Genomic DNA, 17,705 nt, shown 5'->3' with positions numbered 1-17,705 from the left:
AGAGTTGCTTGTCTCTGAGCATTGCCTCTCAACAAGTGGGTCCTGTTTTTGCTTTTGTTCCCATCAGGTAAAAAATTACTACCAATTCAAGTAATTTTCTCCCGACGCATCTTTATGCCTACACTCCTGCATCCCCTAACACAGATGTACCTCAGCTTCAAATCTGCTGACAGTGACGCTACAGCACCTACAGAATTTGCTCAGCTTTTGGGTAGGTTTTATAACCATGCTGATCTCTGTGCCTCCCACCATTGCTAGTAATAACTGAACCAGTCAGGGCAGGTCTCTGCAAACCAGTCACAGCAGTGATTAAGATGTAGACATACGTATCTCCTCACTCTTTAAATAGAAGGCTTAATTGGCGATGTGGATAGCAGCTTTCTAATGGACAGAAATTAAACTCCATTTAATTCCTGAGGAGACACTTCCAATGCACAAGGTTTACCACACATTTGGAGTGTGGAGGGAGGGGGGAAGGAAGGAGCTGCATGCACAACTCTCTCTACCTCTGACAATCACTGAGGAAAAAGCAACATGAGGACCAGAATGGCATAAGTGTGGCAGGTGTGAATTGACCTGCACTGGCAAAGCTGTGAGCTGGGAAACTTGCAAATCACATGATTGTGCAATACTTGGCTCCAGTCAGTGCTATCATGTTCTTTATTAAAAAAAAAAAAAAAAAAAAAGTCTTAAAGACATGTACATCAAGTTAAGGGATTAACTGTCAAGTGACATTACTGAAAATAGAGACAATATATTTCTTTATTGTTAATGAAATTCAGTTAAAAGTGAAGGAAGTGATAAAGAATGTACTGTTTTGTAATGTATTTTACATAAGAACGTAATATAGAAAGGGAAGTGCAATTAAATCTTAATGTGGACTTTTTTATTTTTAGTTTATCATCTGGTTTACATTTTGAGCCCCTTTGCAGCAGTAAATTATGCTGGCATTTCTTAGGGAATAACTGCCATGTTAATTTAGTTTAATAAAATAAGTGACAGAAAAGGGGGAAAAGAAGCAAGAAAAGACAGTACCCCCCCCATACACACCCCTTATCTTTAGCTAAGTATTCAAATGCTTTCTATATGAATTGTCCGTGGTCCAACTCCAGCACCATGTAATAATACAATACATTACAACACAGTACAATGCAATCTTGGGTTTCTGTAGCGCCCTTCATGCAAGCATCCCAGGGTGCTTTACAATCATTATGAGTTAAAATTAAAACTGAAGCACATACAATTCCTAATAGAATAATTTTAAAAATGCTAAACAGAACAAATAACTTTTAAGTCTAGATTTAAAAGTCCCAACAGCCAAGCTTTCCTTACTTCAATTGGCAATGAGTTCCAAAGCTAGGGAGCAAAGCGACTAAAGGCTCTCTCATGTTATGTTAAAGGATCTCTCATGTTGTTTATACTTGTGCAGTATTCTACAGCCAAAAATTTGCCAATAAGGGAAAAAAAAAAGACTTATTTGCAATATTGCTTTAAAGAACACTGGAGGAGTGGCTTGTTAACTCTCAAAGTTATGGAAAAAATAAATCAATCAGGGTTTGCACTTGGCCACGACTGCATTACGAAGTATGCAAGAAACATGAACGAATGAATATAAAATTTTGTAGTAGTGCATTATTTGACTGCCTCTCAACCCTCTAAATGTACCCAGATGAAAAAAAAAAAGCATGGTTATATGTATACATAAATCTATAAAAAGAACATCGCTACAAATATTTAAAATGCAAGTTATTCTATACACTATTCTCAGGACCACTGAATGAACACAGAAGCTAAGTAAGGCTCAGTTCTACAATACATGCATGTTTCTGAAGGAAACCATATCAGAAGCAAGAGTGCTGTGTTCCTTTTCATTCTGTCACTTTCCTAAAACCTGAAGTCCATATGATGCAGATAATCGTTCACATGACACAGTTCTCAAAATTGCTGAGATACAATCACAAATGGTTAGCCCACAACGTGGGGGACACAGTCCCAAAAATACATTAATTTTGTACTTTGTTCACAAGAGAGCCTGGCAGAGGACAGGTGCTTAGAACTCCACACAGCTGACTTTAGCAGTGCTAAAAAAACCCCAACAAACTATCAACACTAGCACCATTCCTCTATTGGACTCCTCCACTTTTCAAAAGCAGAAATGCAAGACCTCATTACAGCACAGATACTAAGGGACACACTGACACTTTATACACTCCTCTGAAGGCAGAAACTGCATTTATTTGAGGAACAAGGCACATTTCTCCCCTCCTCCACACAATAATTTCAAGCCTCATAACTGTTTTGGAAAGGGACTTTAAATCCTTATTGTACTTAATTCTAATGAAGAGACAGAAAAAAATAGCTATATATTTTCTCCTTTAATAGGGCACCGCCCAGATAAAACAGTTGTAGACAGACTGACATAGCTCTAACACAGAGCATTTAAGTGCATCTAAAGAACATAGATTAGTGATCAAATGATCAAGCAGTTGAAAGGTTGAGTACCCTGTGAATGTCCTCACACAGCTCTACCAACACATGCATTACATCTCGCTCATCCCATCAACAACACGCTTTGCACTGCCCATTCTATCTGGATGACTAAAAATCATAGCCACAAATTTTAATAGTTAATCACAAATGTTTTAAAAATCCAGATACCATGTCAGTTTGAAGAGACATCACAGTGAATGCTCTTGAGCAAGTGGGAGGTGGGTTGAAAAGGCCTGCCTGCCAAAACCTGAACCCAGGCCCTCAAGGATTTACTTCCCTGAAATAATTAATGACATCTTTAAAATCTAAAGTACAGCAACTTCTAAAGCAGAAAAAGGAGCTGCATTCCTTACTCAGGTTATTAATTATTGGGGGAGGGGAGGAAGAGAGAAAAGACTTACAAGCAACAAAGAAATCCAAGGACTCGATCTCAAGTCTAGGTAGGTAAAATTGAAAGGGGAGGGGGTAAAACACACCTTTTGGTTTTGTAAAGGATGAATTAAAAATTGCTCATAAAATGTATTTATTTTGACAACTCTTAATAGTTCGTTCCTTGATTATGTATAGGTATAGAAATTTCAATTTTAGAAAACATAACTTTTTTGGTTAGGAAGGGGGTTGGTCAGAACAGCAGCGAGGAAATGTAAGAGGATTTCTATTGAGCAGTTTATTTGCTATGATGGCCAGGTGCCTTCAGATCAGGTGAACTGAGAAACACTAATGTTCCAAGAAAGCTTTCTGCCTGTTGTCTCTGCCAGATCATATAAAGTCTGCCTGATGTCTGCGTAAAATAGCATGCAAATTCAGGGCAGGATATCTGAACAAAAAGGAAAGTATAATATCTATAACATGCCCATGTCAGACGCAGAGAATCATTCACTACAGCATGGAAGCTTGTTAAAAATGCAGTCAGGACAGTTATACTTATCACAAGTGCAAAACTATTCAGACTTGGGTATTGTACCAGCACTTGTTCTGTGTATGCATACGTTTCATGGAATGCAAGCGTATATCCCTCTGACTAAAAAAACACTATTCCCTCATCACCAAGAGCAAAATTATGTAAATGACATTATACAGTGGGGAAAGGGGGGAACACACAAATATCTTCAAAAAAATTTTAAAATAGTAATGCAATGTCTGTAAATTACTATGTCCCTGAGTGTCACAGCCTCTGGATATATTTAATGGAAATATTGCATGTCTCGTACAAAATATTGGGGGGAAAAAAGCCACTGAGATTTGAGATTCTACTATATATCAGACCTAGAATTCCTCATCTGTAATGCACTGACTCATGGTTGTCCTGAGAGTCAGACTAGAAACAAGCAGTTTCAAAGGACAAGCAAAACAGGCAAAAAAACCGCAAACAAAAAACACCAAATACCTTCACATTTCAGGATACTATGGGATAAGAGAAAGAATACATTGCTTCAGAAGTGCTTTTGCAGTGGTTTGATAAAGTGCCTGTTTGCAAATACTAACAACAATCATTTAGAAAATGTTTTTGTAGAAAAAAAAAATCAGGTGAAATAATACCAGAAGAAAAATTAATGTCATTTGACCACTACCATATTTTCGAAGCAGTGCCCTGATACTAATTAATCACTATGATCTCTTCATAGAGTGACTTGTTATCTTCTTTTCCTAGAAATGGTTCTAGGAGCTGAAGATAAGGGGTACACCTAAACCTTCAAAATCACACAGTGAGTTCATTCCAGAATTATCAAAAGAATTTCCCATTCTTTTCTCGGATCAATAGCCCATGTTGCTCTCTGCTTCCTCATAAAACCTGATCTAACTATATACATATATAAATACACAGACAGAGTGAAAGACAATCATTCAACAGGGACAAAAGAGGAAAAAAACCCCCTTATTAATATCAGCATACATATAGCCTGTAGTATTTCAGTTATTAACCGTGGAAGTAATAAAAGACTTCTGCACTAAAAATCAAAATAGAGCAAAACTGTGAAAGTGAAGTATGAAAATGCTAAGACTAAGGTTGAGGAAGACACTGAAAGACTAACATTAAATAAGTAAATGCAACAGAGCTGCCTGCTTGCCTGATCACTTTAGAACAGCTCCCAGAAGACTGAGGTAGAGTAGAGCTTCTGTGCAAGGGTTTGGAAATAAGAATTGATGGTAGAAAAATTTCTTTGCAACCCTTTGGAGACTGAAGAGCCAAAACGGGAGGGAAATGAGATCTAGGCCACTCACAAGATAGACCAAGTTAATGGAATGCACAAGACAGCCCAAAATTGAGTCCTAGATTAAATTCCGAGTTACCTTCCCCATCAAAAGAAATCTGGAGAGGAAGCAGAAATGAAGCGAGCTCTGCGCATGAAACGCAAAACATCTTTCACTCAGCATCTGCACATGCTGCTAGTCTCTAGCAATAAAATCTGCAAACTTGATGTAAAGGTTGAAAATATCCATTGCAGCCCATAATTCAGAACAGGTTTGGCTTTTCCATGCAGAATTTGCAGTGTCCTTTTACCTTGACTGCTTGATACTAAAACTCTGAGACCAAACCTCTGGATGCCTGTTGGCAATTCCCCAGCAATTCAGAGCCATGTATTTGCTCTGGTCCATCCTGAGCACTCCAAGTCATGTCTACAGGGATTCCCCATGATGCAGGCTCATATACTGAGCGATAAAACTGACCTTCAGGTGTGGCCACAGCAGTCACAGTGCTGGACATTTATAGTAGCTTCAAAAATCACCATGTATACAACCCTTCTAATGAGAGCAAGAGTCACAATAGTATTTTACCAAGGAATGCATGAGGAGTTCTTACGTTTATGCCACAAGGTTTTAGTTGGACAAGAAAGCAAATGGCAAAAAAAATTAGAAGAAAAAAAGCCACACTCAAGCAAATAATACTGTTAAGTTCTCATGACTCTATAATTGAAACAAACTGGTTCTCAAAGTTTGTTTGCTCATGTATTTTCAAGTTATTAAATATATCTGCACTATAAAATAGTTTGCTTGGGGTTTTGGTTTTTTTTTTCGCAGTACATAGAATACCAGTATTCTGAACAAATATGAGCAATTTTTTAATATAAAAAATTCAAGATCGTTTAAGAAAATCCAGTAAATTTTAAGTGAGAACAGGGCTTCGGAGATGCCATGCATGGAGCACAGCTGCTTAAATACTTTAAAACAAATCCTTCCATACCTACACAAAACAGGGTATTGCTGATGACAGTGACAGAAAATGATAACTACTCCCGTTTCCACTTGGAGTCATTTTTCTGTGGTTAATAAATTATATCCATAACAGTGTTAATAAGTTATGGTACGGTGTCACTGCATTAGTTTGCATTTGTGATGAAACACTTCAAATGGCATTACCTATACCTGTGGAAGTACAAAATAGGAGAGACCCCTTCTCTGCTCTCAGAAGAATCTCCCACTTTGATGGAACTCCTAAGGAAACACTGCCTCCTGACCTCTGCCTTGCTCTTACTTCTCACCTCTGTTGCAGCGGCACACCACTGCAGGGCAATTCACAGACTTTAATACCTTTAATAAAACACTGACAGTCTTAAATCAGAATCACTTCCATAGAAGTGATATACAACGAGTTATTAGTTAGGCAAATACAGATCAATTTAGTCATGTGAAAAGGACACTGCCAGATCAACGCGTCTTCCCTCAAGTTCCCAAAGGGAAATAGGAAGGTTTAAACTGACTGCTGGGCTCTTGACCAACCACTGTAACAACTTGTTTTTCCGAAAGTTAGGAATAAATAAATGTATTTTAAGCTTAACATGATTTGGTCCTTAAAGGAAAAAGAAAAGCAGAAGCTATTTAAATTCTTTCAATCCAACTACCTCCAACTACCTGGTGAATATAGAGAGGACAATAGTAACAAGCACGTTTTTAATAACAGAAAGAAGCTCACGGTTTTAAGCATATTCTTTTACAAATAAAGAAGCACAAATCAGTAAACAGTCCCAAATCAGAGTTCTGTAATCTGGAGTTTTAGTCATCTCACGCTATTAGGCAAGATTTTTTTGTCCAATACAGTTATTATATAAAAACTCAGTATAGTTTAAAAGCAATTTTTTAGAAGAGTGTAATTACTGAATTGTCTTCAGTACCCATGATACTGTCTATAACAAAATTTTCCTTTTAAAAACTTTTTTCTGCTTTATATATACATATATACAGAAACTTCTATGTGAAACATGATGTCCAAATAGAAACAAGATATTCCATCTCAAAAGAATTTATTTGCTTTCTATCCTTACCAAGTAAAAAGTACCACTATTAGAATAAAATGGAGAAAAATCCCAAGTTATCTGTAGCCTCCACAAGCCAGCAGTGCAAAAGCTCACATGCTTTTGTAGTAGGTACATACAAGATAACTTTGCAGACATATTACTGGAATGGTTTGCAACCAGTGAAGATAATTTTGATTATTTCCACTTCAGAACTTTCTATATTGGAGCCACATCACTGAAAACAATCTAACCGTAGGGGAAAAAAAGTGATGGGAAACAAGCCTGCTAATATATCCGCAGGAAAAACGGACAGAGAAAGAGACTAGTCCTCTATAGATTAACTGAACTTTTTCAGAGACGGACTCCAGAATTCTGAACAAGAGAAATAAAATCCCCATAAAAATACCTTGGCTTCCATAATTTCCCTTTTTCCCTCCCTGCCACAACTAGCATCATTTATTTGTATACTGAATTAGTCTCCACTGCAGCACAACAAAATACATTTTAAAATTTAAAAGGTAAAAAATAATACCATGTTCCCACCACAGCATCATTGGGCACCATTGTGCGTACAAAAATAAGTTGCGCCTTTGCAGTAATTTGACAAGAGAAGAACAAAAAGAATGGCAAAAATAGAACAATACAACTAAGGCTTGAGGAAAGCATCGGTTCAATATTTAGCAATGCATAAATTGAGGTTTCATTTTTGTTTAGGTATATTTTGATTAGAACTAATAAATGACTGATTTTCCTTTGGTTGTTTGCAACAACAGCACATCACCCAAAGAGCTTTATTCTTTATTCCCTTCTCATATAGCATGCCAAAGATTGTCTCATTTTATGAATTAGCATTTAAAACTACTGTAGGTTATCTAACAAGCATTCAGATTCAATAGTACTTTTGACAGCAGTAAGTAAAGAGCCTTTTAACATTTTGAACACATATGCTTGAAAAAAGTAGTTGCATCAAAGCAGTTCAAAGACTGAAGACAAAAACCAGTTAAAATCCAGTTTGCTGTGAGACGATTTTAGTGTGGTGTAAACAACCTTTCACGACTCCCCCTGGGAAACATTGTAAGACTACGTTCAAAATGAAGCAGGCATATTTATAAAGATCATGAAGTGGTCAAATGCATTTGCATTTTTGGCAGATCCACTCCATGGCTACTACTTGCTACAGTCTGTAGAAATCTCAGATCTCACATCAGCATTGCCTATAGTGCTTTATTATTTATTATATGTTATGCTAAGTACCTGTGAAAGGGGACATTCCTTGGCCAATGAACTCTGGTTCATATCCTTCAGTAAGTCCTTCAGAGCATTTCTTACTGTTGTGTGAGACCATTGTTCAGGAGGCAAGTCTTCTAGTTTAGGGCAACTATTTGAAACACAGATTAGAAAAGGGATTATTACAAGATTGCATCCTGCTGCAGAACATTCCTTTAAGACAGACAGATTTCATTTTGCGCATCAAGCAGATGCATCTGGAGATTGCTCTCGGTCTCCTGATTGTTCCGATTAGTTAATTACTTTATACAACACATCTGCTGTATTGATGCATGAATTATACATCAGCTGCATGTGGCGACTATTTTTTCATGTTACTTCTACCTTCCTGCTCTGATGCGCTTGGTAAAACAATTTAAGGTGTAATGCTTTCTCACGACTGATCATGAAAAGCATTAATATATTAACCGTTTTTTCTTTTTTGTTGCTGTGAAATTTAAGAACCTAAACAGCAACAATAAGTGTGAGCAAGTCATTCTTTTACAAAATGCACACAGATGGTACTGTTCATGATATGCAAAAATATTTTTCTCTTAAGTAAACTTTATGTAAAATGCCTTCTTGTAATGCATCATTTAATTGACTAAAATGCAATATAGTTTTAATGAGATATCCAAAGAAAATCTATGTATCAGAGCTATAAAAGTTTTCTGGAATAGTATACTGTAAGTTAAAGAAGAATTAGAGTAACTAGAAAAGAATTTAGGCGAGCCTTTGTACTTTGAGCACAAAGCACAATGGGAATTAAATACAAGCAATATTAACAGTTAAGAGCAGACAAGTAACAGTTCATGTCCCAGAATTGGAGTGCAACTCACCTGTGTAACTGGATTTTCAGTGTGACCACATGATACACGTCTTGCAGCATGTCTGCTACTGTAGCATCAGGGGCATCTGTCACATAGGAGAGTGGAACTGGATTCCACTTCCCAACCTGGATAAGCCCTGCAGGATTGTTGTTTTGTGAGGGGAGGGACAGTGGGCAAGAAAAATTGAAAGAAAGTAATTTACCTGTTAATTCATAGGGGTAAAAAAATTATCTGATTTTAACAGGATCACCACCTTTGTTTCTAGCCTCTTAAATCTGGCAAAACACAAGAACACACACCCCCCTCAAAAACCTCCACCCACACACCACCAAGGATATGCTTTATCTATATTATGAAATTATACAAATGCATTTCTTAGTATATATAGAAGTATATTTTCCTAAGTTCCCATGAATTCAATAGGACATGATATAATAGCATTCATGTTAATAAATTAGAAAGGATTTTGCAATGCAAGAACTGAGCACAAAAAAAATTACTTTGCAGTCTATAAAACCATGAGGAACAAAATAAAAGAAACAGAACTGGATATTCAGTCATAAATGCAAGTTGACTCTCAACAGTCCATCTGCTCAAATATGCTTTACACTTCCTTGTGGATCCTCAGTGGAGCAGATTATTAAGGTCAATAAGCATACTAATGATTCAGTTGAAGTCTTTTCTCTTCTTAAAAAAAAAAAAAAAAGAAAAGAATTTACCTCCACATTCCCCACGAACAAAACATGCACTAACTAAAAACACATTAAGGAAAAAAAAAATAGACTGAATTTACAGGAAGTTTAAGAAGTGAAACCTGCATTCCTGAAAGAAATCCTGCCCCTCCCCCAAGACCCCACAAACAAACATAAGTCATCATACAATTTCATAATCTTATTTACCTTTAGCTTGGGCAGCAGAGCTGTGAGAATATCCAAGAGATAGCAATGCCATTTCAATCAGTTGGTTGAAAAGCATATCCTTCCTCACCAACACAAATTCTGCATGCTCCTCCTTAGAATCATACTCAATGGCATTTTCATAATGTTCCACTACACAGAAAACTGGAAGCATACTTCCTATTAAAAAAAATTAAATTTAACATATTAAACTTGAGTTATAGTAGAGTAGGTGGGTCTATACAGTGTTATGTAAATAAAACCTGTACGAACAGGCAGAGGAGAGGAATCAAGAATCATCACAAATATTTGACAAACATATTCCCCAAGTCCTTTCCCCTCACCCTCTCCAAAAAAGATATAGTTCTACAAAAGATACATCTCTCTGAAAAGCAGAAATGCAAATTTATCTCGCTTGATCAGATACAGATTTAAAGAATTACCTTCTATAGAAATAACAAGGTTGACTGAAGAGAAGTTGATTCTCTCTGTCCTGCCTGATTTGCTGTGAGTAGCAGGCAGCATGAGAACCTAAATACATACTGCAGATGTCTTCACTGTAAGCCATTTTAGTACCAGCTACATAATTTTGTTCGTTAACATTAAAACTTTCTTAGTCCTGCCAAAAACATTTAATTGCTTTCAACATCAACAACAAATCACCTTGTGTGTTATACATTTGCTCTGAAAAGAGTACACAAGGAAACAAGGCAAAAGTTAACACTAATTCGTGCTTCATTCACTGAGCGCACTTGAGCACTACTTTCACTCGCATCTTTAAGAAACAAATCATGATTTCAATGCCGCTTTAAGAAGTGTACCTGCAGTTTGGGTTTTTTTGTTGTTGCTGTTGTTTTCTTCTGCACTGTACATCCCACAATGCTATTTTGGCATGCCTGAAAGTTAATTACTAATTTCCAGTTTTGTAGCATCATATGACAAACCCTTCCATACGCTACACAGAATATTAAGCAAATAACCTCTTCTCTTTCCTTTAGCCTTTTTTGGTTTTCTGCCTTTTTTTTTTTCCATTTCCTCCCTTTTGATAATAGACAGAGAAGTAACAAATGACCCAAGCTGTTTTAGGGACAAAGTCTCTCCCAGCAATCAGATTCCTTGACTTCATGCAAATCCCTCCCGGCCTCCCAGATGGACACGGATGACATGATGACCTTGGACCTGTGGTTTTAGATCCCAATCCTGTTCCACTGTCTCCAGCGGCACAGGTTAGGATCTCTTAATGACAGAAAGCAAAAGGGTTAAAAGCAGATGTACAGAACTGTCTTATGGCAGCCTGCCAGAGGGGTATCATCTTTAGCATAAATGATGACAAGGGTTATTTTAACAGGGCACCCAGGAACTCCAATTAGTCCTACAATGTTAATGCCTCTATAACCACTGCCCTCTAGACTTACGGAAACCTCCTAACCTGCTAGGATGCACCTGACATGCTGTAGTCTAAAAGCAAGATTTACTCTTGACAATAGATACACTTTAAGACCACGTCTGTTGATTTGTGCTCTAACATATAGCAAGAAATCACGATAAAAAAAGATACCTCTTTAAGTACGTATATTTAAACTACATCTGTTCACCAGAGAGCCAATCTCTGGCAAACAAACCCCTTCAGGCTTGCTTGGAAAAGCTCACAAACTCACTCAGTTTGCCCAATAGGCTCAGCATGAAAGACAAGAGTAAAAGCTTGCCAATATTTATGTAGTGCAGGAAGACGCATTTCTGTCTTGACTTTTTTTGTTTGGTTGGTTTTTTTAAATGTGAGGGAGACCGGTCAGGGAGGGAAAGAAGACCAAAGCAAAAGCAGTATGTGCAAACTGGTGTTTTCTTCGTTGGTTTTAATTAAGCTGTGGACACACATGGTTCATCTGCAAAAAGGTGTTTGGTTTTTTTTTCTCGCTTCCAGGCTCTCACAACTGATGTTTCACCTATTGCCATCTGACTCAGAGTAAGGGCTCAAAATTCATAAATAGTTTTACCAGTAATTCCTGAAGATAAACTGTAAGCAAAGCTTCATTTTAACAAACAATGCAGATACACTCAAACTCAGCTAAAGTATATTTGTTTTTCCCCTTATCAGTTCCTACAAATTAAGCTATGATCAGACACAACACACAGGTACTTCGCTGCTATCAGTACCCTTTTTGCCAGGTACACGGTTTCCTGAGTTGCAGTATTCTGGAAAATGAGGTACTTTAAACAACACAGGAGAACCTCTTGGCCAAATTTTGAAGCACAGCATAGATTATCAGAGGTCAATCCCAGCAGTGCAACACAGGTATCATCTGACTACAAATCAAGACACTAAATCTTTTAGCAAACTGTCACTAGTGTCCTTCTGTTAATGTGAAAAATGTTATACAGGAGAGCACAATCTCAGCTGGCTGATCTCTCCTGCTAGTACTTGGCAAGACCTCCAAGTGCAGCAACTTCATAACCTTCTAGTATTAAAGGGGAGAGCATTGGTCAGTTCTCCCTGCTAAAAATACAGCATGATTTAAACCTGAAGGCAGTGTTAGAGCTTTTGCTGAAGGTTTACGAGTCTGTGTAAACAGCACGTCTGCCATAAGGAGCAGTGAAGTCTGTAGAATCCTTGTCTAAAACTGTCCTGGCATTAAAGTTTGCTGTGCAAATATCACATAATACCAGAGACAGCTGAAATCTCCTATTTAGGAATTTATGGAACTTATATGTTTGCAGGCGTCAGAAAGTCCTTTTTATAAAGCCCCACTGCTTCACTGTACAATGTTAATGCACTCTGCTTGAAAAGCCGTAATAAATTATATTTTTAATGCTCTTACCCTGGCTTTCTTAAGATGCATACATTCTTGGCAAACAATCAATAAATAGGGTAATCATGAGCAGAGGCCAAAGAATTTGCTGAAGTGCTGTTTTTCCATTTTTAATAGATAAAGATCTAACAATACGGACTGCTGTGTCTGTTCATTTCAGGATCAATATATTCTTTGTTTTCACCAAACCGAGGAAAAAATAAATGATTGTACGATAAATGTTATGCATCAGACACAATGAAATTCCTCTGCCTTCTAACTTTGTGCGTTTAATAGTCCTGGTTCCATTTTGCACTTTGCTTAGCAAATACAAGAAAAATCTGGATTATAAGCATAACCAATTATGCTAGGAAAAGTAGAGGATGTTTTAAGACATATGCCAAATTACATGCAGCATATTTTGATTTAAATTAGCAAGCCTGTAGGACACGGTCAAAAAGACTTACACATTTTGATAAGTAAAATTTCTATATTATTGTCTATTGAAAATATTTTCAATGCAAACAAAAGCCATCCATATACGAACATCAATGGTTCTAAATGTGCCTTTTCCTTGTGTAAATGTCTAATTACAGCAAACCAGCCACTGAAAAATATGACACCCAAGTTGTTCATTGTTCAATAATGAATTGTACTTAAGAAAATAAACTGCAAAGATTGACATCATAAATGACTTTTCCAATGTGATACCTAAAGATTTACACTCTCTTCTTTAAACCAACTTGCAACTGTTATGGAAATACTGCTGCCCTTCCAATCTTAGGACCATCATTAAGAGGAAAGGTGAGAATTTGCTTTGGGGGTTCGGTATTTACTCTTGCACATTTTTGCGCTTCTTAACCCAACACTTACCCGAAGAATTAATATTACTTATATTTCAATGTAAGAATTTGTTTTAACCAGAGCTAGCCTTTACCTTAACAAAAATCAGACTCCACCCTGAATAGCAAGATGCTCCACCCAAGCATGAAGCTTACATTTCCCAAATGTGATTTATATCAGAATTGGGAATATATAGTATTTTAGAATGGAGATTTAATCCTGAAATATAAATGAAGTAGAGTCTGCAAAAGTATGCTTTCCCCCCAAATATTATAAATCATATTTCTCTAATGCAGAATTAGCAAAAGTGTTACCTTTTCTAATATTAGTTTTCATCAGGTGTCCAGAGTGTTTTAAAGGCACTCCTTGCATTTTAGTTCCTGTACTTCCAAGTCTTCCTCTTCCTAATGGGCTCCCATTCTGTTCCAAGCGCGCAATTTTGGCTGGTGGACCCTTCGGATCGCTTACATTGTTAGACATTTCTGAATGTTCTTTCCCCTGAGTTGCCTCGTTCAAATGATCCATACTCAGTCCCGCCTCTAAAGATCACCTGCCATGATTCAAAAAAAAATATATATGTTGTACACGTGTGCGCATATGTATACGTACACAGCCTGCACATGTACAGAGATATATACAGATATATATGTATCATAACCTCATAAAGAACAGATAACTATTTTAACTAGAAAGAAATGCCTTTTTCAAAAGAAACAAACTTATTCTTCAAAAATGACCTCACATCCCATTTTACAGAGAGATTGTATTATAATCTGGTGGAATTATTTTTTAAAAGCCAACTAGAGTACCTCTTTAAAACAAAAGAAAAAATTGTTCAGAGATATTCTACTGAATCTGAGAGACACTAAGACTCTCATAAATGATCATGATTGTCAAGGTATGTGCTCCAACACAGCTATTGTTACAAATCTCAGAGAAAGGTTTGCTTTTAATCACAGGTATTTTTATTGTGGAGGCAGAGAGAAGGAAAAAGATTCTAGCAAAATATTTTTTGATCTACTTGATTAAAAAACAGATGAACTACAATAGAGAATTTGTTAAAACTTTAGTTGAAGGAGCAACAAATTTATTAGAGATGTAGAATATTGTCCATTTACAATTCCACCCCCTCCCATAAAAAACAGAAGTTTGAAAAGAATTTAACATTTAAGTTCAGAAAGCAGTGGCGGGAGACGATTGCTTTTGAGTTTCCAGACCAATATTATACAAAGAGTTTATCAACTCCTGCTAAGTTCAAAATATGCAATTTTTCAGATGTTGAGCTTCAAGTGTTAAATAGTTTAGTTTACTGAATTAAGAAAAATAACTGAGAAGTAGTATGTCACCAAACATAAAGCTGGGGAAATAACTCTACAATTTCTACAGTACCTTTGAAGCTCTTAAATATTAAAAAACCTCAAAACCTGGGTGATGCTGTCACAGCTATTGGTAACCAAAAAAACCAGAATTTAAATAGCAAATTGAGAAAAGGTATATGTTAGCGTGTCTGTACTTCCCTTTTTACAAACTTTTGAAACCTCTGTCCATGAATAACAATTACAGTTAAATCACTAAAAATCTCCCAAGCCTAGAACACAGAGGAAGTTTTGAGGATTCTTGTCACTCATCAGAATCTGTTTTACCAACTATATTAAAAAAAAAAAAAATCCCTTGCTGAGAGCAGAGATATCTTTCTGGTTATGATTTCACTGATCAATACTCTTGTGATTGTTAGGTATTTTATCCTGCCTTTCTCTGACTGAGAAAGGTGTAACTACACAGACATATATTATATATAGATTATATATATAATATAATCACTAAGGACAGGTGACTAGACATTAATTTATGAACTAGTATTTACATTTGCAATTACAAATACTGGGGAAGTCATATTTAGAAAGACTGGTGTGAATCTGGTAATTGCTACTTTCTTTCAGTTGCCTAGTAATTCAATACATTTTCCGCACATTTCAGAGCAAAGCTATTAGAGTCTAAATATCTTGGATTTTTTTTTATATATACACTTCAACTGGTATACGTGCCACTGACAATTTTGTAAACCATTTTTTTCTTGTTTGAACATCATGCTGCTTTTCCCGATACGGTGAAGAAAGAGGTAATGTATTAATTCAAACGTTTACAAGCAACCTCAAGAATGCCACCAAATAGATTAAGTTCAGACAATCATTATTTTTTTCTTATGCTGTAAGGTGACAGCTAAGGTTTACCGTTCATCTTTATCCCATCTGTTTGAGGTCGTGTGTCTCATTAACAGTAAACATGCCTATTTTAGCCACTTTTCATAAAGATTTTTTTAAACTGTGCTAAGTGCAACCTAAGCAAAGAATTACAGACTCAAACTTAACATCTTCCGATGTTTCTGACGATGCTAAAGTACTACAGGGCTGCTTTTCTGAGACTGGTCTCTCTCAAGAATAAGAGGATTAACAAAAAAAGAAAAAAAAAAGGCGGAGGGGGGGAGAAGAGTAAAAGAATACACACACAAAAAAGCCTCGAATAAGAAATTCCTCATTACTTTTGGCAACTTGAGAAGTACTCTAAGGCACCGAGGTTCTTTGCTACAAAAAGTATCTAGTCATCATGAGTCAGAATCAGACTACATCATGTACAGTGAATAAAAGTGATAGATCGCCACTTAGTTAATACACTGACTACAACCAAAACACCAAATGGGTCATTTTCGCTTGGCCTGAGAATACCCACCCATCGGCATCCTTTCACCGCTTAGTCATCTTGTAAAAAGCTTTATGTTACAAAGCAAAATTACATGCACATAAAACACCTAATTTACTCATTTAAACTCCATGCCCAAGGCTAAAGTTCACTGAAACCTCAGTTTGAAATAGTGATGAGCAACAACCAGCATGGCCTGCCCAGGGAGAGGGTTGCAGCAAAGACCTATCATCTCCACCGGTTCCAGGCCAAGAGTTTCCCCGGGTTTCGCATTTAGGCATCTTTCACAACTACAAGTTTTCATCACAGATCATTGAGAGAAGAGCACAATTTCAAGGCACAGTTTCCCAGAGCCAGCGCACACGTACGGGCACACCGCGCAATTTCTGAATGAGACTCGGTGCGGTATCTCCTTTTGTCGCGACGTAACGCAGCCGGTATTATATTATTTCTTTCTCTCCTCCTGAATCAGCCCCCTCCCCATGCCTTTCCCCTCCTCTTCCCTCCCTCCCCCATAAAAACCCATAATCACATTTGAGAGAGGCTCCGCACTTATCCGTTCCATATGGCTCTCACAATCCAGGCCAAGCTTTCCCTGTGACCTTTTAAAGAGACAAAGAAGCAAAGTACTTATCTAGAAACAGAAACACTGCAGTTTTCTGAGTGAAATTAGCAAAACCGACCCGAAACTCACCACTTCAAAACTTGACAGCATATAAATAACAAAAACAAAGGAGGTTTCCTTTGCAGCCCGAGCTCTTGAAGAGGAAGAAGTTCAAGACTGATGTTTTTTAGGTCCCCCCCTTTCTGGAGGGGGGCAAGAGAGGGGGGGGCAGCAGACCTGAGGACTACTTCCCCTAATATTCTCTTTTTTTTTTTTTCTTGTTGCTATTTTCCTCTAGACGGGGAGGGGCAAAAATAGATAGCGAGAAACAGAGTAGCCATGAGCAAAAATGGCAATGGACAAAAAAAATAGAAATTAAATCTCTTTTGAGAGAGCCAGTTTTCGAGGTTTAGCAACGGAAGACAGAGCTGGAGATCAAATTGATCAGACAAGTGTAACGCTCAAAACGAGTAATTAATAATAATAATAATTTAAAAATAAGTAGCAGGTTTAAATGGAGGTGGAGGGTGACTTAAGTCTAGCTATCCTTTCAAAAATAAAACCAGTGCGTACAGGAGCAAGTGAGAAAGGGGGTTATTAAAAAAAAAAAAAGCAAAGAAAAAAAAAAGGCAGCTTTTCTATCCAGTGTGAAGAGCAGAAAGTCTACTTCTAGGTTGTCACTTACACTGTTATTCTCCAATAGGCACCCAGAGGAGCAGCACACACAGAAGGAGCCCGCTCCCCTCCCCCTTCGCAAAAATACACACCGTAACAGCCCCCAAACTTTCTGCGGAAACCTCAGCCCCAGAGATCGCTACTGGAGATTAAAAAAAAAAAAAAAAAAAAAAAAAAAGAAAAAGGTTTAGAGAAAATTGCAGGAAAAGGCACTAAAATGCCACTTTTAATCTTGCCTTTGCGGTCCGGGGAGGGAAAGGAAAAAAAAAAAAGGCAGAGAGGACCTGTCTCCTCTCATTTACCGGGGGCTGTTGTGCTAGTGAGGGGGGAGAGAGGGAGCGAGAGAGGAGGGGAGAGAGAAAAAGAACAGAGGGGAGGAAGGA

General features: G+C 37.2%; 1 protein-coding gene across 7 annotated transcripts in view; it reads right to left on the bottom strand.

Moving 5' to 3' along the window:
* The window catches only part of SATB1 (SATB homeobox 1), a 74,253-nt gene extending 56,751 nt beyond the window's left edge, over window positions 1-17,502 (bottom strand). For 3 of the 7 annotated variants that reach the window (XM_018075624.1, XM_018075629.1, XM_018075631.2), the window contains exons 1-5: window positions 16,738-17,502; window positions 13,661-13,896; window positions 9,721-9,897; window positions 8,831-8,957; window positions 7,980-8,103 (exon numbers count right to left, since the gene is read on the bottom strand). In XM_018075624.1, coding sequence (XP_017931113.1) covers window positions 7,980-8,103; window positions 8,831-8,957; window positions 9,721-9,897; window positions 13,661-13,871 — 639 coding nt within the window. In that variant the 5' untranslated portion in view covers window positions 13,872-13,896; window positions 16,738-17,502. Of the gene's footprint in view, window positions 1-7,979; window positions 8,104-8,830; window positions 8,958-9,720; window positions 9,898-13,660; window positions 13,897-16,575; window positions 16,646-16,737 lie in introns of all 7 variants that reach the window. The other 4 variants (XM_018075625.1, XM_018075626.1, XM_018075632.1 and 1 more) reach the window with 4 other exon arrangements.
* Window positions 17,503-17,705: the final 203 nt, after the last annotated feature.

This window comes from Manacus vitellinus, unplaced genomic scaffold, assembly GCF_001715985.3.
Source record: "Manacus vitellinus isolate BGI_N305 unplaced genomic scaffold, ASM171598v3 scaffold_3_pilon, whole genome shotgun sequence".
Classification (NCBI taxonomy): domain Eukaryota; kingdom Metazoa; phylum Chordata; class Aves; order Passeriformes; family Pipridae; genus Manacus; species Manacus vitellinus.
Note: the sequence above shows the minus strand (reverse complement) of the source record. Positions and strands in the feature narration are given on the sequence as shown.